Raw genomic sequence first — 23,161 nt, 5'->3', positions numbered from 1 at the left:
TGTTAGCAGCTAGCTCTGAATATCTTATAGAGCTCCTTTAAAGGCAATCAATGCATGCCTCATTATTTCTGTATGCCCTGTTTTAACTACAATGTAAGAGCAGTTAAGAGAGAACAAACAGTGAAGAGCAGATAACAATACACACAGAGGAAGCTAATAGTAGCCTAGTTTGATGCTATATTAATGCTTTGAATGTTGTCTAGAGCTCCTTAAATACGGGACACCTCTAACTGTAACAGACATTGAGGCAGAGAAAATAAAACTACTAAAAATCACTCATCTGAGATACTTCAAACATGGAAAACCACAATTTTATTTGAAGTATTTAAGTACTGTATTGACAGAAGTATCCTATTAGATAGGACCAAAAGAATCCACGTAACACAAGGACTTTTTATCATTGACACAAAGTTGGAGAGAAAAAGGCAGAATCTAAGCAGGGAACCCAAACATTATACAAACAGTATCAAAAAGTTGAAAATAGAAGCTCTGTGCATCACCGCTGCAGCATCAAGTCACAGTGAGCCCTGAGATGGGCTTCTGCATAGAGGTCAAAGGTCAAGCACTGACAGTGTCTCTGCTCACTGCAGTAGTGCATATTACCTTTAGCTGAAATCTTATTAACAGAAATGACACTTAAAGGGTTTGACATATTATTTCATCCACTTTTCCTTATTTGTGTTGTGCTACAATTTAAAATGGATGATTTTGTGCCACTGCACATACACCCCACAGTGAGAAAGTAATAACAGACTATTATTAGTCTAGTTTTGCAGAATTACAGAAACAGAATTGCAGAAATCCCTCATTAAATAAAAACATATTCTAAATAACATTTTAAATTAGGTCAATACAAAGCACAACAAGGAGAAAATGAAGAAGTTTGAATATTTTCCAAAGTCACTGCATAATGTATAAGATACATTAACAATACATTACTGTACATAAGTGTTTTCCAGTAAAAGTCCATTTGAAATCACACATCAAATTGATTTAACTTCAAATGAGATTCCAGACTAATTCACACAATGTACCAGATCTCAGATCAAACAATAAAGTGACAGCTGTGTGTTTAGTGTAGTCTCCTGAGATGCTCCGTCTCTTCTTCTGTCTCATTGGACAACACAGAGCTCAGTGTTGGACTGATTGAGAGTTTCTCCCGTCCCGTCTGCATCTCTGTGAGTCCTGCTGTGCTCATCTGACACTCCGTCCTGCTCGTATGAAGGGGGGCCCACGCTTTGCCTAAGCTCCATGAGCAGCTCTTTGCCATCACTTGATGGCAGGTTTCCCAGGTAGTACTGAGGGGCCAACTCCACAAGCCTACATCAGGGAGGAGAGAATGGATTATATAGGCCTTTTAGAGACATCAAAATATCATCAGAGGCTGCAATGTTCAATATAGGAACACTTGAAAATGCCTCTGCACACCAGTCAAGTTAACTTTCTCTTACAGATTACATCCATGTCTGTGAAAACATGGATACTTCACACACATCTTCCACTTGACAGCACAGAAGATCATACAATCAACAGAGTTTCAAGGTGGACACCCAAGTTTAGAGTCACCAATTAAGTATCTGACCAAATGTCTCCCCTTCTGTTCCTGAGATATGACATTGAATAATGGCCAGAGAAGTGTTTTAAAGTGTGAAGTTGACCATTGACCTTTTGGATATAAAATGTCAGCACTTCATTATTTAATCCTATTAGACATTTGTGTGAAGTTTTGTCATAATTAGGATATGAATTCTTGAGTTATAGTCAAAAACATATTTTGTGAGATCACCTTGACCTTTGAGCACAAAATTCTAATCAGTTTATTCTTCAGTCCAGTCCAAGTGAAAGTGTCAAATTTGAAGAAATTCCCTTACAGTGTTCTTGAGATATTGTGTTCACAAGAATGGGACGTACATAGATATGGATGAAACATAATGCATCCAGCCCCGGCTATCACCAGGGCAGAGGCATAAAAACATTTATTGGCTTTTCTGGAGCCAAGATGTGATTAGCTTAGCTTGGCTTAGCATAAAGACTGAAAGCAGGGGGAAATAGCTAGCCTGGCTCTATTCATAGCTGTTGATTTTACACAGCAAAATTTTACACAGTAACTTGCACATTCACAGTCTCACAGTGTGACTCACATTTGAGGGTGGACTTCAGAAGCGATACAGATGCAGTTATCGCAGGAGATGGTGAATTCATGGTACAAGACCCAGCTGGGAGGTTTGGGACACGGCTGCCGACACAGGTAGGAAGAGTAGCGATGCAGGTGAGCCACATGGCGATGAGTTAGGAGGAGGTAGTTACCTGAGCCGTCCACATCATGAGCCACCTGGAGAGGGTAACAACAACACTGATCATCAAGAACAGAGTAAGTAACTATGGGAGGATGTGTGAAGGATTGTGAGGTGAAAGAAGTATGTGTTGAAGCAAACCAGTAAACACTATGAGTGTTTGATATGGAGGGCTAGACCAACACAAAAATAGTGGTTTTCTAATAATAGGTTCCACATTACAAAAGATAAGAATCACATGCTTATTGAGGAACTTATCAGTAAATTGGTTCTTAAGGCCCTGACACACCAAGCTGACGGTTGACCTTCAGTCAGCTTTGGGTCATCGGTGAGCATCTGTGGCCCTAGTCAGTGTGCTGTCCCACACCATCAGCCCCTGTTGGCTTTTTTTTTTTTTTTTGGCATCGGTGACAGCAGAGCCCGTCAGTGAATGAAATCACTGTGATTGGCAGTTCAGCTCAGCACAAGAGAAGAGAAATGAAAGTGAGGAAAGTAAACACAGAGCTTAAGTCAAGAGGCGGTGAGCCCAAAATAAAATTGTTATATATAGTAAGATTATTTTTCTTTAGCCATTGAGCTCTTTAGCACAAATGTTGCCTGATGGTTTGTGTTTCTGTTCACTGGCACATGGTAAATATGCTCTGTTAATGTGCTAACTGGCTAACTAGTGTCAAGATAGTCTTCCGATTTCCCTTTTTGAATGACGATTACAGACTACCACCTTCTACGGGTATGGAGAGTTTTTTCCTGTCACGCAGCCGCAGAATATACATGCTGGTTGGCCGACGGCTGTAATTTTTGAGACATCAAGTTCATGAGAATGAGACAGATGCAAGGTCAAAGTGACCTTAACCTTTGACCACCAAAATCTAATTCAATCATTTTTGACTGCAAGGGAACGTTTGAAGAAATTCCCTCAAGCTGTTCTCCAGATGATGTGTTCACAAAAATTAGAAGAATGTAAGGTCACAGTGACCTTGACCTTCGACCCTTGACCACCGATAAATGCTCAGTTCATTGTTGAGTCAAACTGAATGTTTGTGCTAAATTTGAAAAATAAAACCGTCAAGGAGTTCTAGAGATATCTCATTCACAAGAATGGGATGGACAGACGGACAGACAACCGAAAACATAATGCCGCTGCCTACTGCTGTCACCTGTGCAGAGGCATAAAAATATAATATAGTATTAATTGTCGCGAAAAAATTAAGGGAGGCAACTGATTACATTTCTATCATTGAGTTTGAAGAAAACAGGGTGTTTACCTTGAGGAAGAAGCCTGAGATGAGAGCACGCTTTATGTTTGTGCAGTTGTCTTGACATCCAAAAGCAGGAGGAGAAACAGGAAGCTCAATCCGCTGCATCACCTCCAACAGCTCCGTCCTGATCACCACAGCTAATCGTAAGGAGGCGTGGCTGAGGAAGTTTGTCGTGCACCACGCCTCATCCTGGTTATCTGCAATTACCACACACACACACACACACACACACACACTATTTAATAATTCATAGATTTATATTACATGTCACTAAAACCTCAATAGTCATTAGAATAGACATTACTGCTGGGTTCCCACAGTTGTTATTATGCTACAGTTTCTATTACATTCCATATCCAAATTGAAAACACTGTATACTTCATGTGTTGCTAATGCTGAAACACATTCCAATGTTAGTTAGCCATTAATGGGAGCATCCAGTACTGTGTGTCCAGTGCTGATGTAACAAATGTCCTTACTTTGCCATTCTAGACTCCTTGATCAGTGGGAACCCTGTAACCAACAAAGAATTTATGTGATGAGGGTTGAACTGTACGTACGCTCTATAAAGGCGTTATATATATTGATGAGAGTCATGTGGTCTCCCTCTGCATGCATCAGAGGTCTCCAGTGTGTAATAGCTGCCTCCTCTCTGCTGGGTTCTGCTGTCACAAAGCAGGATGGAGCTGACACAAGACAAAGATCAGATCAGATGTTAATTTTACAGTAAACGAGTACATATGAAAATGTAATGTATGCATACTATCAACACTGATTAATAAATGCTGTTATCTACTATTTTCGCAGCTATGACCTTTCATTGTGCCATGGGCATTGTATGAGGTTATTGTGCCCTTTTTAATGTTAACCAAACCGTAAAATGAGTCACGTTTGTTATTACCTGTGAGCATGGCGGCGATAGTGAGCAGCTCATCCACACAGTCGTACTCACAGGCAGCAATCAGGGCTTTAGCCAGCGGAGGCTCCAGTGGCAGTTCTGACATGATGATGCCCACCTCTGACAGATTACCATCATCATCTAAGGCTGCCAAGTAGTCCAGGTCCTCAAGGGCCTGCATTAGAGCCTCTGGGGCTGGGAATGACAGAGACATGGTGGAAAAATAAACATGGAGGAGAGAGGGAGAACTTACACTTGGAAAAACTGATACAAAACTGATACTGATACAACTGATACAACACCAGAGCTAGAACATCCTTGTGGCCATCTGAATATGATCCCTGACAGCCTTAATAAACCTGTTCCACCTGGAGGCTTTCACAACTAAAACTACAGCTTCAATTTCCTGGCCCCCATGTACAGCTCAGAACATTCCAGTGCTCTGTATCCAGAGGTGACTGCAAGTAGTTTTTAACTCTAATTTTGGTTACCAAGCATTGCAGATCTTCACAGGCCCAAAGTTTTGGACCAGATCCAAAACAGAACAGTGGAAGACCTTGCTGACCTAATGTGCGTGAATGAAAAAGTAACTGTACAGCAGACTGAAAAGCAGTGTCACTGCCAGCACTGGCTGAAAGTTTTAATTCTGTTGCAAACTGCCAAGTGTAGTTGGTTGTGGTCTGAAATGTGAAATGTGCTCCAGCACCTGTAACCAACCCCAATAATGATGTCATAATGTCCTGGAGTACACCTTTACATTGCTTCAGCAAGGTGAGAAGTTACATCAATGGAGGTCAGCAAAAACAAGACTATTAGGTGGCGTTAAGTTACTTTTTCATTTTCGAAAAAAACAAAAACAAAAAAAAAAACAAAAAACAAACCCACACAATCTCTAACACAGTCAGACCCATTACAAGTAGGCCTGATGACAAATAGATCTGATCCAAAATGTCATTGACCCTAAAAGATGTAACATAATCACAGCTGATAGTGGATCCACTCTAATCATCTTGGATTTAACATATTCAGGGCATGTCCACTGCAGTAGCTTAGCTCAGGTGACCCTGAACCTTTTGAGAAACTACTGTCATTACTGTCTGTCCTGCATCTCTCTCTGTCTCTGTCTTGGTCTCTCTTTCTGTCTTATTCTGTCATACATATTACTGGGCAGTGCTGATAGTTCAAGGAACAGGGCAGAGTTTGCAGGGTCATGTATTAGTCAAACACAGACCCACTGACACATTTACAAAACTACATTATTTACAGTATTCATTAATGTTAACCAGCACAAAAAGAGAGTGATAAAGAAAGTGTTTGAACAAGCAGTAGATCAAAGTCTATCCACCGTTTTGCAACAGTAGTGATGAAGTAAGCCGTGGCCAGAGTCAGTGATGTAAGCACAACCTTAACCGACTGATCAGCAAAAGAGATTCTTAGTTCTGTTACCTGAAGCCTGCTATTATCTAACCAATGGTGAGCCCAGAGGGTTAAAACTTTTGTAAGTCTGTTAACCACTGTAGCTTCTTATCGACTCAGTCATATTCTGTGATGTATCACAGTCTTAAATTCTAAATGCTTTTCAAAGTAGTTGATAAGTATTTGATGTACCTGGTCTGTCCAGGAACTTGCACTGTCCCATGTCAGCAATATCAAGCCTCTTAAGCATCAGCACCAAGTGGCTGAGGTTTTCCTCCATCACCCCTGGACAATGAGCTTCCTCCATTCCATCCTCATACAGAGACTGGGGGTAAAGACGGAGACATAGTCCTGGAAACCGACAAAGACAACACACGCAGTAAATAATCATGATACAGTAAATTACTGTGATTAAACAATTTGATTTATGACAAAAAAATCCATCTTTTTCACTGATTATCACTTTGTTTCAATAATGTCACTAATAACTAAAACAGTTTGATGTGATACAGGAAATAGATTGTAAAATCGGCATTATCTGCCTTTAATGAACATATAGTGACATAGATTATTCTTACATGCTTGAAGCTGGGTATACAGAAAGTGCAAAGCCAAAGTCTAAATTAGTAAGTGTGCAAGTATTGCTGTCTACCACAGAGTCTGATCCTCCTGCTAAAAGTCACTAAAGTCAGACGTTTTCAAATCCTAAACATCCAGTTAGAGTTTTAAGTGACATGTTAGGGCCTTGGAAATGTTCACATTGAACTACATCAGCCGGTAGACAGGACAGCAACAATGACCTTTGACCTACCTGGAAGATGGCTGTTCACCCTTTGAGTTCTCATGTCAGCCTGGTGTTTGCTGATCATCCTCACCATCTGTGAGTTAGCTCGTATTTGTGGATTGTAAACCTGTGGCAGAATATGGGCAAATACGTCAGGAATGGAGTGATTTTTTTTTACACGTCAGCCTCAACATACTGATTTTGTTGAAATCATAATTCTTTCTCCCCCGCAGTAAGGCACAATGAAAATGTTTACATTTTTGCATTCAGCTGATTTAGATTTTACTCACAGCACCTTCCACTGAGCACAACATTAGAACAATCTTAGGTTTGAATTAGAATAACTACCTCAGGGTTGTACGCCTACACCAACCAGTCAAGTTGCAGTTTACATCCATCTCTGAAACAATGTCTCAAATATGGATGGATACAAATTCTATAACATGGATGTTTCACACACATCCTCTCCCTGGCAGCACAGAAGATGTATACAATTAGTTTCAAGATGGATACCCAAGGTTAGAGTCACCAATTCGATGGCAGCAGCTAAGTCTGTAGGGACTCGGGAACCGGAGTGTTGCCGGTTCAAGTCCCTATACGGACTGGGCAGCTGGAGAGGTGCCAGTTGAGCAGGGCACCAAACCCCCAAACTGCTCTAGGGGTGGCATATTACAGCTAACCCTGCCCTACCCACCTGCCTTGTGTGGACTGACAAATGACGAAAATAAATTAACAATTCAGTGTCTGACCAAATGTCCCCCTTTTTGCTATAGCATGGAATAACTACCAGAAAAGTGTTTTTGCGGAACATTATAATGTTTCAGTGAAGCGGACCTTTGACCTTCACTTCTTCTTCACTTCTTCGTTTTATCCTATTAGACATTTGTGTGAAGTTTTGTCATAGTTAGCAAATTCATTCTTGAGATGTGGCCAAAAACACTTTTTGTGAGGTCAGTGGCCTTTGACCATGAAATTCTAATCAGCTCGTCCTTAAGTCCATGTGGATGTCTGTGCCTGATGTATGAAATTCCCTCAATGCATTCTTGAAATACTGCATTCACAAGAATGGGATGGATGGACAGACAACCCGAAAACATAATACCTCTGGCCACAGCTATCACCGAGGCGGAGTCATAAGCAACCAATAATCATAGAAAATCAATACAATTGAAGCATAAGAGACATAGATAAGTGAGATTATTTCGTGTTAAACTGTAATGTAATCATGACATTTTGTCATGTCTGAAAACAAACTCACAGTTTTGAGTTGAAGGCCTGTGTCTATGACATAGCGAATAGCTGGCAGGGAGAAGGAAGCTTCTGCGAGGGTATCAGAGAGGATAACCTTCCTTTTGACCCCCGGCCCTCCTGCTCCCAGTACTGGGCCATCCACACTCTCAGAGCTGTCATTCTGCCTCAGTGTAGAAGCTTCAGGGTTAGATTCGTAGACCCGCTGGGCCAGTCCACCCAGTCCAGAATGGAGGGGGAGGATCCTGAGAGGACCAAGCTGAGGACTCAGAGCTACACACTCCTTCTCCAGCAGGACCACACACTCTTCTATTTCCTACACAGAACAGGGGAGAGAGAATGAAGCCTCAGTTTCAATCTACTATTTTATATATCTGATGAAAGGCAATCCTGAGAGGTGTTTCTCTGTGCTTTTGTTTGTCAGTAGACTGTGTGTGTGCGCGTTACTGAGGATTAACCTGAACAGATCAGTATCATCAGAGAGGATTTTGACTTACAAATCTAGCCTCAGCTCACACAGGCACACACGATAGGCTCCGAGTTAAATGAAACCAGGACTGACAGCGAGTCGAGGAGCAGAGGGTGTGGTGATGTTGACATAAAGGGAGGTCAATGTGCATGAAAGAGTTTAATATTCTGCTGGTCAATATGTACAGTCAGTTTTGTACACAGACAGAGAACACATGACAGACACAAGGTGTCTGCGTATTGTATACAGTGTGTGTGTGTGTGTGTGTGTGTGTGTGTGTGTGTGTGCGTGCGCGAGAGAGAGAGAGAGAGAGAGAGAGAGAGAGAGAGAGAGAGAGAGAGAGAGAGAGACCTGTAACAGAGGCCTCTCAGGTTGAGGTGTCCTTATTTCACTCCTCACCAAGACAAAGGTGGTGAAACTTTACAGGACACCACACAGTGAATATTGGTATAACCAGTTTTCCTTTTCTTCAAAATACAAAAAGTCGTCAAAAGGAACTTAATACACTTTCTACCTATAAAGAGCAGTATCTTTTATTATTGCTGCAATTCTGTCTTTACCAATGTTGTTTAGTTTTACTTTAAATATCAGTCCTGCCCCTCTTCATTTTTTGTTACATTTTGGCACACTGAGGTCTTAACTACTGAAAAACGGCATGCCAACAACAACACCCCTTTATCCTGTTAGAACAATATTCACAACTTGGATTACTATTCATAAAAAACCCTTTTAGATTCTTTTGATTTGTGGACCCTCGTGGACTAAAGAAATATAAGTAACTTACTGGGTCATTGAGGAATGGACACATATTCTGACTTTGTAACAGCTTTAGAGGTTGGGAGTCACCACTTTTTTTGTCCCTCATGTTAACCATGCGAGTAAATCTGAACTAATTTTTCTGTGGTGTTCATGGTTTCAGTAAAGTGAACTGAACGAATCGTGAAGAATCTAATCAAGCTAATGATGTGCAGCATGTCATTTCTGACAAAAGTTTAAACATTCATATTTGTATGTGCAATCTATACAGCTATTTAACATTAGCTTAAGTGATAAGCCAACAACCTGGTTTTCTACATCCAAAAGACTTCTATAAAAATAAACTGCTTGGCAACCAGTCCAGGCATCTAATTGAGGCAGGTGTTTATTTGTCAAAATGTGTTGCAACACCAAGCAAGTGAAAGGGACTAGGTGTTTACTTGGGACTAGGCTTCCCATTGAAGTCTTTTGGTATTTATGGTCTGTATTGTTTCATCATAGCCACTCAACACATTTGAATTCTGTAATTGTTTCTCTATTAAGCAGTTTTCATTTGTATTGGCAGAGTCCTCCATTCCTGTCAGGGATTCAACGTACATACCCATGCACAAGGGATTCACAGGAAATGATGCATGCGCAGTGAATGATGTGGAGGACAACAGCTGGTGCATGCACACATTTTACTTAATGTGGAAGACAACAGCTAGTGGCAGGCTGAGCTGCATCAGTACAGGCCTATCTTCTTCTTCAGTCTTTTTTATAATCCTTCCAAGCATGCTTTCAATGGAAGTGATGTAGACAAATTCCACAGTTCTTGTTCTGTCTAATACATATATTCTTAAATTCATCTGAAGATAATCTGAGGCTTCAGCAGTCTGAGCTAGATGAATCAAGTGTAAATTGTCCAAAGTTACATTTCCTTCTTTGTATTACTCCCTGACTGTGGATTTTGTCCCCCATCATGTATATTGGAAGTGCATCGGGAGGAGTTTTTTCAGGGCCAGTGTAAACAGGAAGAACGATTATGGGATAAAAAGGAATGTCAGTACTGTTTTAAGACAGACTTAAAGAATTGGGAACCAATTCTTTAAGAGAAATGGATACTGTGTTCAGAGACTGTTCCCCAGTCATTTCAGAAATAGTGTCTCACCTGTCTTATTGGACATTATAACATCACTTCACGACCTGCAATTCTGATGTAGTTACTGTGCTAAAATGAGCTCATGGCCTAGTTCTAGGTGTGTTTCTAACCTTAATGCACGACACACACGTCTAGGGTTACAACTAGGGCTGTCAGCATTAACACATTAATCATGATGCCATTAAGGTCCACACGTTATTTTTAAAAATTGCATTAATCACATGATGCTGTTTCATCCCTTCAACACACCATAGTCAAGTTGCCGCAACGGCTCTTTGCTTCCTGCTGCCGCAGTGATGGAAAATAAGACACCACAGTGCTTTTGAATGACTCTTATCACTTTAAAAAACTCCCAGATGGCTCAGTTGACAAGTCAAAAGTAATATGCACCTTGTGTCACACAGAAATAAAATATCACCAAAGTACTTTGGGTTTGAGCTACCACCTATGAGCTAAGCTCACAAGTGCAGCTAATCAGACTGATGTCAGCGGGCAACCACATCGCCAAAGATGGCAAAGCACTAATTTGGAGTGAGGGAAGCACCACAGACCTGTAGATGAAACTAAATCGAGGAAGTTAACTACAGCGCTTGCTAAATGGGTGGAAACTGACTGCAGACCGATTCAAAAATTTAACAATCATTTGATAACCCTAATTACAACTAATTATTATTTTCAATACCTATTACGCTGCAAATTGGGTATTCTGGCTTTCTCCTACAGTCTCAAGACATGCAGGTTAGATTAACTAGTGACTCTTGATTGTCCGTGGGTGTGACTGTGAGCGTGAATGGTTGTCTGTCACTATGTGTCAGCCCTGTGATAGCTTGGTGACCTGACCAGCTGGGATAGGCTTTACCCAACCCCTAACAGGATAAGCAGTTACGTAAAATGAATGAATCTGTAATATATTGCCATTCATTCATTCATTTAAATGTATTTATTTGGGCTTGTTTTATCCTGCTAGAATTTTGTACTACTATGAGATGTATATATATATATATATATATATAAAAAAGATTGTACCTGTGCACTGGCCAAAAACACCATCACATCTCCTTCTTCTCCCCTTCTGTGCAGATCCAGCACCATGTGACAGGCAGCAGCCGCTGGGCCCTTCCCAGATGGATGCTCCCGGTACAGTGTCTCCACCCTGTTAAACTCAACAGTGTTCTTGTCCCCCTCTACCTCACGCCCCTTCTCTTTAGTAGGGAGGTCTGTGAGCCCGCTGTCCAGGGAGAGGTGAGGGACTGATGGTCCCAGGAAGGAGGAGAGGCGAGGTGCCAGAGTCGGGTGAGTGAGGAGAACTACCCGGAAGTTGTCTGGCCTCTGCCGGCAGACGTCACACAGTAAGCCCAGCAGGACATCAGTGGGCACAGTACGCTCCTGGAGCTCGTCCAACACAACAACACCATACTGATGCAGCAGAGGGTCTGACATAATTTCCTCTAACAGGAGGGTGTCACTGACAAACCTGGGGAGAGGGAAAGGAAAGAGGAGATGAGGAAAGAGCCAGTATCCTTTAAACAAAGAGCGATTTAAAGCCAGACAGCTGTCTTTAAATCTCAGTGGCTCAAACCTCACAAAAAATACTATCAATGGCCAGGAGCTCTGTCAAAACATCTTTTGACACATAACCATGTGACAAAGTGACATGCTAAATGGCTGAAGACACCTTTATGAATGTACATTAATTTTTATTATCATTCAAGAGTGCAGGAAAGGACACAGAGATCCATTTTCAGTGAATAAACTGCTGGAACACTTTTACTGCCACCTTACAAAGCAAACTGAGAGAAAAGAGAACAAAGAATCAAGGTGTGGCTGTCAACAAGACAGACCACACAACATGAATAATGAAATCCAATGAAGCCCTCTATATTACCCCTTGGGAGGAGAAGACAATTACACATGATACAGTTCAGCATTGTGCATGGGAAATTGAGCAATGAATGACACATTTCATGGATTTCCCTACAGTATGGGCAAACACATTTTGATATCAGAATTAAAAAAACTGTGTCTTGGCATGTTGCCTGTTAATTGTGGAGTTTTAAAAGCTTATCAATCATATTATTTTGATGTAGTTTAGTTTCAGGGGGCTTACTGAACAACATTATACAAATGAATACCTCAAAAAAGTCTTATGACTGACTGTAATTTTTTTTTTTTATAAAGCATGCTCAGAAATTAATGTATTCGCTTCCTTGCTGTGGCTTAAGGCTGATTTATAGTTGTACATGGGCTCTGCACAGAGCCTACGCAGTTGTGAACATTTAAACATGTGCAGTGGTGTGTCTGTTTCTTTCAGCAGTTACACCTCAAAAACACCAGTTGGGGGTGGTGTTTCTGTGACGTTCTATAAGGTTTAATTCAAACACACCTAAAAAACAACATGACTAAATAGTAACAATATCAAACACACACACACAATTTGGCTTCATAATAACTCGCAAGGTTCACAGGCAAAACAATTGTCTTGTACTAGACATGTTTTACCACAAATACAACATGCTAATGTTATTAGAATTAGTGTATGACATTTTACATTGCATAAATTTGCCTAGTGACTACGTGGACTTTCCTCTACTCATATGAAGCCAGGGTAAATCTTCACAGAACTTAAAATTATATTTTATAGGGGCTTTATTGTCTTCACAGTTTTTTGTTTCTTATCCATGAAACAAAATAAAATTTCAGCTTTGATTCCACTTTACTTGCAAATTACTTTTTAAGCTTACAAAATTTACAAGAGGTCTGTGTCGCGCCGACATGTAGATACTTTTCTGGGGAGGTGCAAGGCAGCCTGTGATGTTGCAATCTCACCCTTTAAGGGTAAAACCATTTAAAAGTTAAAAGGGATGTTATCATGTCACAAAATAGACACTTCTCTTCAATATTAAAATTTCTGCACTGCTCTGTTACCTCTCCTGTGAATGATTCAAGGGAAAAGGCAGATTTCCATTTTGTTGTTGGGAGCTGTAACAGTGCAACTGAAAATGAGAGACCAGTGACCAGTACTGGGGACAGTAATAACATGACATTGTGAAATGTGAAGTATACATGCATCCTAACCTGAGCAGGGTGTCAGGTGTACAGCTGTCATCATGAGACACTCTGTAGCCCACCTCCAGACCCAGGCTGAGGTCCATCTCATCAGCCACGCGTAGGGCCAGACTTGCCGCTGTCACCGAATAGGGCTGGGAACAACACACCAGGCCCTGAGAGAATTCATAAGACAAAGCATACTCCACACACCACTGTGGCACCTGCAGTAAGAACAGGAGGAAGAGAAGAAGAAAGACAGAGGAGGCTGTAATATAATATTTGGGACATGAGTGATTTCACATAGTTTTACTAAGTTTTTCAGATACACACACACTTAAAAAATAAGTTACATATGTGGTGCAAACACTTACTGAACATAAAGATAAAGCACTTTCCCAGCAGATGTCTCAGATATGTCTTACTTCTTATTATGCTCAGCTTTCACTGGCGACTTGAAGTATAACACCCAGCCCACATTATTCTGGCACCCATGTTAACACACTATAGCAGCCACAATGCCTGCATGAGCAGCGTGACTAAGGTGCGGCACTGCATGGCACAGCACAGCACACGCAGCGGCTCATGTAGAAATTTGGAGTCTTGCCTATGTTTTTTCCGTGACATGTGCAGTTCACAGCAAAATAGACAAAGAAAATAATCTGTTGATAGTATATTGATACATAAAAGCTACACTGCACCTTCCACCGCAGATTCAGTGTCTGTATGTGTAGAATATGTCACAGACATGAAAAAAAAAAAAAAAAAGTTTATTTTTAACTCAAATCTTCTTGCTTGGGTTTCATGTCAAAAGCCCTTTACACAGGGCTATAGATAATAATATATTATATGTAGTGCCATCCATGGAACAAAAAAAACAGGGCCCTACTCTGGACCTTGAATAAATATTTAATCAAAGCCTGCATTAGATCTAATGATGAGGACAATGACAGACACAGGCTGAATCCTCCAACACCAAACAAACAAACGAAGGAAGACGATCACTCTGTGGAAGCTAATGGGGATTGAAATGGTTTTTGACTTACATAATTTCTGTATTTGCAGCATGTTTGCTGTTAATATACTTGTTTTGCAGCACCTTTCTGTGTTTGCTTTGGATGTGTATATAATTCTACTACACTATTATTATGGGCCCTAGTGCACGCTTTTGTGCACATATCATCTTGTCACATGATCTAACAGAGACTCAACAATGGACAACATCAACATATATATTACCAGGCAATCATCATTGCATCTGTATATGACAAAAAATACCAAAGAAAATAATAAATCATTTATTTAACTCAACCCTTTATAGTTAATTTTTTTTTTTTTTTTTTTTTTTTTTTAGGTAATGTAGAATAAGCATAGTATTTTGTTATCGATGCTACTGACTATTTTACAAAAAAGAAAAAAAAAACATGACAGAAATGGGTTTGCCTTTTTTAAGAGCATATATAGCAAATTGCAGTTCCTCTTTGGAACTATTTCTAAGCTGGCAATCTCTAATAAGGGTCCATTCTCCACCCAACACATTGTTGGAGGGCCCACTCTCTCTATGGATGCCTCCACTTCACAGGCCCCAGTGCAACTGCACTGCCTGCACTATCTATATTTAAGCCCCTGTGTGGCATCCTTTCAAAAACCACAGCATGTTTCTTCTAATGCAAATGGTTTGGGCTGCTGTAGCACCTTTGCCCTCATTGGCGATCATAGTCCCATCATATCTGTTCTAAAATATTGAATTTGAATAACATTTTGAGCAAGATATCAGGTGTTCTTATTCAACGCTAAGTGGAAGTAAAGATAGCAGAAATGACTGACATTACATGCGGCCCACAGTAACAAGTGCAAAGGTCTAAGGTGCCCCAACAACAGCTGCCATAAATATGAGTGCCACCAGAGTGATAAAGATGCAGCAGGTAAAAAGACTAAAGGATTAAGTGTTTTTTTCCTTATAAGACCAACAGCAGCCGCATTAAGTGTGCAGATAAAGAAGGTGCTGGAAAGAAGAGCCTTGCGCGTTTCTTGATGAAATGAGTGTTCAGGTTACAGCAGACAGTGTAACTCTACTTTGGTGGTTTAATGCTGTCATTCATTAGCCTGAGGGGGGTGGAGCTGAGAAGCAGGTGTAATGATAACCAGGTCATCGTACAAAATTACACATCTACTATAAAGAGAGCAGTGTATGGGATCAGAAAGTGTTTGCAGTATAATGCTCAAAGCGTGAGCCTGGTCTTTAATTATAAAACACATGGAAATATATTAGTACATACAAATGTATATGCAAAATCATACTATTACACTATTCGAGTAAAATCATTATTGCGATACTCAACAACAATATCGCATATCATGTATCACATGATTTCCTTATATCATGCAACCCTAATGTTGGCCTGCATTTATAATGACATCAGCATAAGACCAGTGACCATTGTCTTGTCTGGAATCTAACCACTTGTGCTGGTTACTGTCACATTATTCTCCCTTTCTTCTTTGCAGAAATAGGTTTGGTTATAATCACATAAAATAATTCTCTAAGATCTTTTCAATGGAGGGCAGTTTCTTTCTTTTAAACAGTTTCAGAAGGACTTTAATGTCCCCAGTCAGGTTTCTTTAAATATTTACAGATATGTAGTTAGGTCAAAACACACTTTCCTTTAATAAATCCACAGGATACGTAGATTGATGAGCGCTTGAACATGGATTTAACTTGCTGCGGTCTGGTGTCTGCATCATATGACATTATTCAAAAGATCGCGTCACATAATCACATAATCATTCAGCAAGGCAGAAGGGGGGTAAGCCAGGAACCACTATATCAGATACTTGTTGGCAGGCTGCAATCTCAGTGGTACACTCATCGTCAATGTGTATAAGACACAGGGTGTTGCAATTTAAGGTTCTGCATAGGCTGCATCTATCTAGGCTGGCCAAACTCTACCCTGGTTTAGACCCAAACTGAATCAGAAGTCGGGACTCAACTAGTTTCAGTCACATGTTTTGGCTATGTCCCACATTGAGCCCATTCTGGACAGGTATATTAAATACTCTCTCATAGATGTGTAATACGGACATCCACCCGAACACTTTGACTGCATTGTTTGGTGTAGTCCCACAGATGAGATCTGTCACACCTTCTCAGGCAGAGGCTAAAGCATTCTCCACCTTACTTCTTAGACATCTGATACTCCTTAGCTGGAAGATGGTCAGACCACCATCTCACAGACATTGGGTGAAAGAGATCATGTCCCATCTCAAAGTTGAACATCTTAAATACACTGCCCCAGGTTCCAAGTACTATAAGGTCTGGCAACCTTTTTTGTCGTGCTTTGGGACTAAATTTCCCTTTGCTAGCACAATGTAGGCCCCCACCCCCTTGTGTATGTGCTTATCCCTTAATGGGCACAGTTAGTACTTGTGCCTTTTTTGTTTTTTTAATTCCCCTCTATTTAGTTATTTGAATTTTTTTTTCCATATGCATTTAAGCTGTAACACCATGCCAAATTAGGGCTGGGCGATATGGACAAACTTTCAAAGCCCCGTATTTTCAGGCTGAATGGTGATAAACGATATATATCCCGGTATTTTCTATGAAGTGGGCTACATGTTCAGTTGCAGGCTAATCTACGGCTAAAGTCCCCTGTTATTTTTTCTGCATGTGTTTTTCCACAGCAAGGCAGGTAAAAGAAGTTTACCTGTTGGAGGTGAGCTGTTTGCAGAGGTGCAGTAAGAGCCTGTTGTCTGCAGCTCTTCATCAATATCTCACTGTGGTTGTTTCTGCTTTTACTCTTCTTCCCTGTCTTGTTATTAGACTTGTCTTAATTGAAGAAAAGCCACTAATAAAGTTTCGCTAATTTGGTAATAAACTTATTTTAATTCCTATAGAGTTTCTGTATTTGCAGTGTATTTTTTAAATCACATATACAGTATGTTGTCAAATTACTGAATGTGTTTCTTAATGAATGTGCTTGTGTTTTATTTCTAAAATGCAAAGTACTGTGTGTGTTGTGAAAGTGGCAAAGACATTGGCTGTCTTCATTTGCTTGTGTTTTCTTGAGTTGCAGTGCACTGAGCTCAAATTGTGCAGAACCTAAAATAGAGTCAGATGATCAGAAGTTGTCTGAAAACAATTTTACACTGTATGTAAAGATCTTGTAAACACGTAGCTGTTTTTGTTAATAGACGATGCATTTAAGATGTTTGCTTTATTGTGTTGCATGAAAAATGGTTCATCTTAGTAAAGTAAGGTATTGAATAAGGTACTTTTCTTTATCAGTACAGAAATTGGTTCTTGGCATTAGTATATGAAATGTTAACTAACTACCCAGCCCTCTCAAAGAGTGTTATGGAAATGTTTAATCAAAAACATGGGTAACTGTTACTGTTGTTCTTTGTTGTGTGTGCATCTTCAACAAACACCGTCAATTTAAGGATATAAAAAGGTTTGCGTTTAGAATTTGACAAATCCAGGTGATTACATACACAACATGTTATTTTCCCTGTTGGGTCCTGGTTACCTGGGTGCTTTTTCCAGCTCCATTAGGTGCACTGAGCAGCACCATGTTGTGGCTCTCCAGATGCTCCAGTAAACTCTGCCTGAGCCTCCATATGGGAAACTGCCGCCTCTCTTCCAGCAGGGCGTAGTAGCGTGAAGAAAAGGGCAAACCATCATAAGGGTTCACTTCTAGGTCTCCCATCCCTTCCTCCTCCCCTCCTCCATTTCCTCCATCACCTTCATCATCTAAATCCCCAGACAGGAGGGAAGACATGGACAGGGAGTCCAGGCCAGCTGAGGGCCGCATCTGGGACCCAGGGGAGAAGGAAGTAGCAGAGGGCTTTGCTGGTGGTGATGACATCATCAGCAAGGAGTTGGGTGAGGGGCTGGTTCACAGAGAGGCCTAAGATTACCTGGAGAGGCAAAAACGATAATGATTGATCATATGAAGCAAAGGAAGGAGTAAGGACACGTCATGTTGGACATACAGTATGTTAACACATGTTGTTACTGAATGTTGAGCAAGATTTCTGCGTGAAATGATTTTTGAAGCTTTTCATATTCAGCTGACAGTACAGAGGAGGAGCTACATCAAACAGCAACAGCTAAGAAGAAAAAGCAAGGATATGTTGTGTTTCAGGTACCACAAGCATGAATGTAAAGTGGATCTCAACTAGATATTTTCTCCGTTCTCTCACACAGGCCCTTCATAGAAACCGGTAGCACGTTTGGTATTTAACTGTGGAATGCTTGTCTCCACCCAGATGCCACATGCCACAGGGTGTGTGTGTGTGTGTGTGTGTGTGTGTGTGTGTGTGTGTGTGTGTGTGTGTGTGTGTGTGTTGGACAGCTGCAATAGGCATGATCTGGGGAAGAAGGAGCCCTGCAGTCACCTTACTGGTGTGCTCCTTAATCCATGTTTGGGAGGAGAAAGAAAAGCAGATGAAAACAGAGGTACATGCTTCATACACTGCTCAAAAAATTAAGGCAACACTTAAATCTCACATCAAACCTTGATGAGCAAATTATTCAAATTGAAAATCTTTACAGATGTACATTGTTTAATTTGTTGACAACAAAATGATGTAACAACAGTTGAAAAAAACATATTTTTCAAAGCAAGGTATTGAAAAAGTGTGGTTGATATCTGTAACAAAATCTGAGTGTATCAGCATCTTCCACCTTCTAACCACACCCATCCCTTATAATACGAGTTGTACTGAGAGTCAGCACTGAGCCATTGTACTTTGGAAACCAGGAAGCTGAAAAGCAGTGAAGCATGCGGCATTAAGTTGCACTGACAGTGTGAATAGCAGAGTATTAAACTGATCACATCTGGGTAAAACAAATAACATTAAATAGCAGGCAAACAGCGGCAGATTATCAGACAGTTCTGCAAGCCGCTCCCTCTTAGCAATGTACAGACACATCTCAGCAGTCATTCAGCGAGATACCAGCAGCAGGGTGGTATTCAAATGAACCTCAGCTCACAACAGTGAATGTTGCTTCCCTGCTTTACAGAAGCCTCATTAGCCAAATGTCAATAAAAAAGACCTGCTCCGGGGCATCAGTGGCTTAGTGGCACAGCAGGCGCCCCATGTACAAGGCTGTTGCCGCAGCGGCCCAGGTTCGAATCCAGCCTGTGGCCCTTTGCTGTATGTCTCTCCCTCTCTCTCCCCCTTTCACATTTCACTATCCTATCAATTAAAGGCAAAAAATGCCCATAAAAATATCTTTAAAATAAAAAAAAGAGACCTGCTCTACAAAACATGTTATGCAGAGCATGTTTTGAATTTATAAAGGGCACTGGGAAAACAATAAACTCATATCATACTAGTAACTATGGTACAATATGACCCCTACTGGCTAGTGACTACATGCTGTACATAGCGTTGTGCATCGCGCTGTGCAGGGCACATGCTGCACATAGTGAACAAACACACTAATCTATATATGCACAGTGTGTTTACAACATATGGGGACTTGTCCTTTAATCATGGCTCAGTGAGAGGTTAGGTTGTGTAAGCAGGTTGTCTTCAAGGACCTCTCTGTATCTATTTCTTATGTCCTCAGGCTCCCCTTGCTGAGAGCACATCCTCAGCATATGACCACCATGTGTCACTCTAAGGATAGTATTAGCTAGGTGATGAACTTTAACTGGTTTCCAAGTCTTCTCCCCAGAACAGCTTACAATGATTCTCTATAAAGGCCTGACTGATAGAGTGTAGGGCTGCAAATAAGTATTCAGTTCATCACTGATTTATGTGTTGATTATTTTCTCATATAATGAATTATTTAAACAAAAATACAGACCAGTACAATTTTCCAGAGTTAAAGTGGACCTATTCAAACAGCTTGTCAACTAACACTCCAAAACCCAAAGATATTCAAATTATTATTATAGAAGACCAAGAGAATCAGCAAAGCAAGTATTCATCTTTGATAGTAACCTTGGGTGGTATCAATTTTTTCATGCCTTTATACCTTCCAGAAATGTCACTGGGGTATACTATATTTGTGTAAAGAAAAAAAATGTCATTATTGCGTTAGTCCAACAAAAAACGAACGTTTAGAATACATGTTAACATGTTAGTCCAACTGTAAAGTGTACAGCACGTACGAAATGTACAGAGCTGTAAAGTCGTCCACCACGGTACCAGTTTGCCGCTAGCTAACAATAGCTAACTTGTTTGTCGATTGTTTGGTCTGTGATGTAATAGGTCAACTGGGAAAAAGTCCAGTACCAACAAGCTGAAAGGGGTCATTTCTCCACCTATCACTGAGGAGTTGGACATACTTCTAGACAAGTCTTAGTTTATCTATGTATGGCCCATAAAACAATAAATAGATAGGAAATATGTGCCATTCTTACTGGAAAACCCAATGACATTTGTTGCTGTAACAGATACCGACATATCAGTGGGCTGAACAGAGATGATTTGTTGAATAAAATCATGTAGGTAATAACCTGCTTTTGTAATAGGAATAGGTCATCTCAATACTCAAGACTCAATACTCCCAAACAGGAGTAGAGACATCTGGTGGCGCGTGCTGTGCACCGCAATACATCACCTAAATGCAGCATCTCTATATCAGTTTAATAGAAAGAAGACTGTCTGTATTTTTGACAGTATTGAAAATCATACTTTCGGGATTTCCAAATACCCCGTTATACCTTCATACCGACTACGCCTGTTCAAGAAGCTGGAACCAGAGAATATTTGGTATTTGTGCTTAACAAACAGCATGAATTGATTTGTTCCTGAATAACTTCTGCAGAGATGGCAATCATTTTAGGAGGTTCACCAACCCTGAGGTTATAAAGATAAACTATAAACGCTCCTATAATCTGCCTCCCTACAGTACAGGACCCTTTAGTCTACTTCCCAAGTTCGACTCAGTGGCAAGCCCTTGGAAGAGACATGCTTCTCAAGTTGTCCTATTTCATATAGAGCCCACTGTTTTCCTGTTGTCAATCAATGCCTCCATTCATCCATCCATTTTCATCCGCGTATCCACGGCCAGGTCACAGGGGCAGCAAGCTGAGCAAAGTACTCCAGACATTCCTCTTCCCAGCACCTCCCAGAAGATCCTGAGGCATTCTCAGGTCAGATGGGATACATAATCCCCCCAGGGTGTTCTAGGTCTGCCCTGAAGCCTCCTACCAGGTGGAGGTGCCCAGAACACCTCTTAGAGGAGGCACCCAGGAGGCATCCTGATCAGATGGCTGAACCATCTCAACAGTCCACTTTCGATGTGAAGGAGAAGCAGCTCTACCCAGAGCTCTCTCCAGATGTCTGAGCTCTTCACCCTATCTCTAAGGCTGAGTCCAGCCACCCTATGGGGAAAACTCATATTGGCTGCTTGTATCTGCAATCTCATTCTTTGCAGCAACCCATTGTTTCCTGCACAGAACTATGACCTCAGACTCAGAGGTGCTGACTCTCATCCCGACTTTACACTCAGCTGCAAACCGGCCTAGTGCATGTGGGAAGTCATGGTGTGATGAAGCCAACAGAATCACATCATCTGCAAAGAGCTGAGATGCAAGGTCCCCAAGATGGACCCCTTCATCCCCCAAGCTGCACCTTGAGGTCCTGTCAGTGAATATCAGGTGCAGCTGGGGGGAAGAAGGGGGTTTACCACTGAAAACATGTTTGACTTTGTGCTGAGTATGCGGACACAGCTCTCAACAGTTCAGTTGATCAGGTGTATGCAGCATTTCTGACAGGTTTTATGACAGTGTTGTTCAGTCTGTCTGCTTTGCATCAGACTGAAAGCTTTATTGTATGAAGTAAAACTGATGTTGACAAACTGATGTTGACAAACTGATGTTGACAAAGTCTTCCTCTGTCGAAATAATTTGCAGTTGGAAAAAATGTAATAAACTGCACTATAACACAATATATTTTATCTCAATACTCAGCGCATCGCATTGTCACCCCTGTAAATCACCCATGGGTGGAGCCATAATTTGTAGATGTAGAAGTTAACTAACTAGAGACAAACAATGCTCTGAAAGCTAATAGGTGGCTGTTTATTTTTTCTCATATTTTTTTTTTTTGTTAAAGGCAGAGGGTTTTATTATTGCGAGAGCAAATTTTAACAGATGAGTATATGGGCCAGAATAAGGTGTGTCCAGGCTAATATGGACAGTTGTCTTTCAAGAGAGGACACATAAGCTCGCTAGTCCCTTTCTTTCATCGTAACAACCAGGTACTCTCTCTTCATTTCTTACCTCTGAGTGCCATTTAAATTCTGCCAAGAGCGACGCGTCAGCTGACAGTCACACAGCCGTAAATAAAACAACACTCAAACACACAGAAATGACCGAGTAACGCCGCAGATAAAACGTGGCACCGTGTCTTACCTGTGAAACATATCAGCAGAAAGGTGAAGAAACCCAACAGAAACAAACAGTCCGCCTTCAGTCCACTGTTGTTGTGTCACTTCACCCCTGTCCTGTGTCCACCGTGGCACACAAACCACCTTCACATACCGGGAAACGGCTGGATAAAAACCAGGAAAGGCGAAAAATGGGCGACAGCCGTTCACAGTCTCTCTCTGTGAATCCCTACCGACCCTAGTTATTTCCTGACAGCTGCCAATAATAATAAAAGACGAAGGTGTTGGCTGGTTGCGCTAGCTAGCGGCAGCCATGTTTGGCTGTCAAACCTCATGCTGCATTCAAGTGACCTCGGAAAACACGGCCTAAGGTTGAGGGATTCATGGTCAGTGATGTTGTTTTCTTCTCACCTCGAACATGTATTAAAACCTTTTTTTTTTCATTACACCTATGTATTTATTTATCAATTTATTTTGCGTAACTCATTAGTTTGTTTAACAT

General features: G+C 40.9%; 1 protein-coding gene across 1 annotated transcript; it reads right to left on the bottom strand.

The window, feature by feature from the left end:
• Positions 1–293: 293 nt before the first annotated feature.
• Positions 294–22,989, bottom strand: dqx1 (DEAQ box RNA-dependent ATPase 1). The gene is made up of 12 exons (XM_049604019.1): positions 22,685–22,989; positions 17,837–18,227; positions 13,341–13,534; positions 11,292–11,739; positions 7,910–8,215; positions 6,679–6,778; positions 6,060–6,218; positions 4,455–4,646; positions 4,114–4,239; positions 3,560–3,750; positions 2,142–2,332; positions 294–1,320 (listed from the first exon to the last, which is right to left on the bottom strand). The coding sequence occupies exons 2-12, from the start codon at positions 18,176–18,178 to the stop codon at positions 1,113–1,115; spliced, it is 2,457 nt and encodes an 818-aa protein (XP_049459976.1). The 5' UTR covers positions 18,179–18,227; positions 22,685–22,989; the 3' UTR covers positions 294–1,112.
• Positions 22,990–23,161: the final 172 nt, after the last annotated feature.

This window comes from Epinephelus fuscoguttatus, linkage group LG18 (genome assembly GCF_011397635.1).
Source record: "Epinephelus fuscoguttatus linkage group LG18, E.fuscoguttatus.final_Chr_v1".
In the NCBI taxonomy this organism is placed as follows: domain Eukaryota; kingdom Metazoa; phylum Chordata; class Actinopteri; order Perciformes; family Serranidae; genus Epinephelus; species Epinephelus fuscoguttatus.
This window is presented reverse-complemented; position numbering and strand designations above follow the sequence as displayed.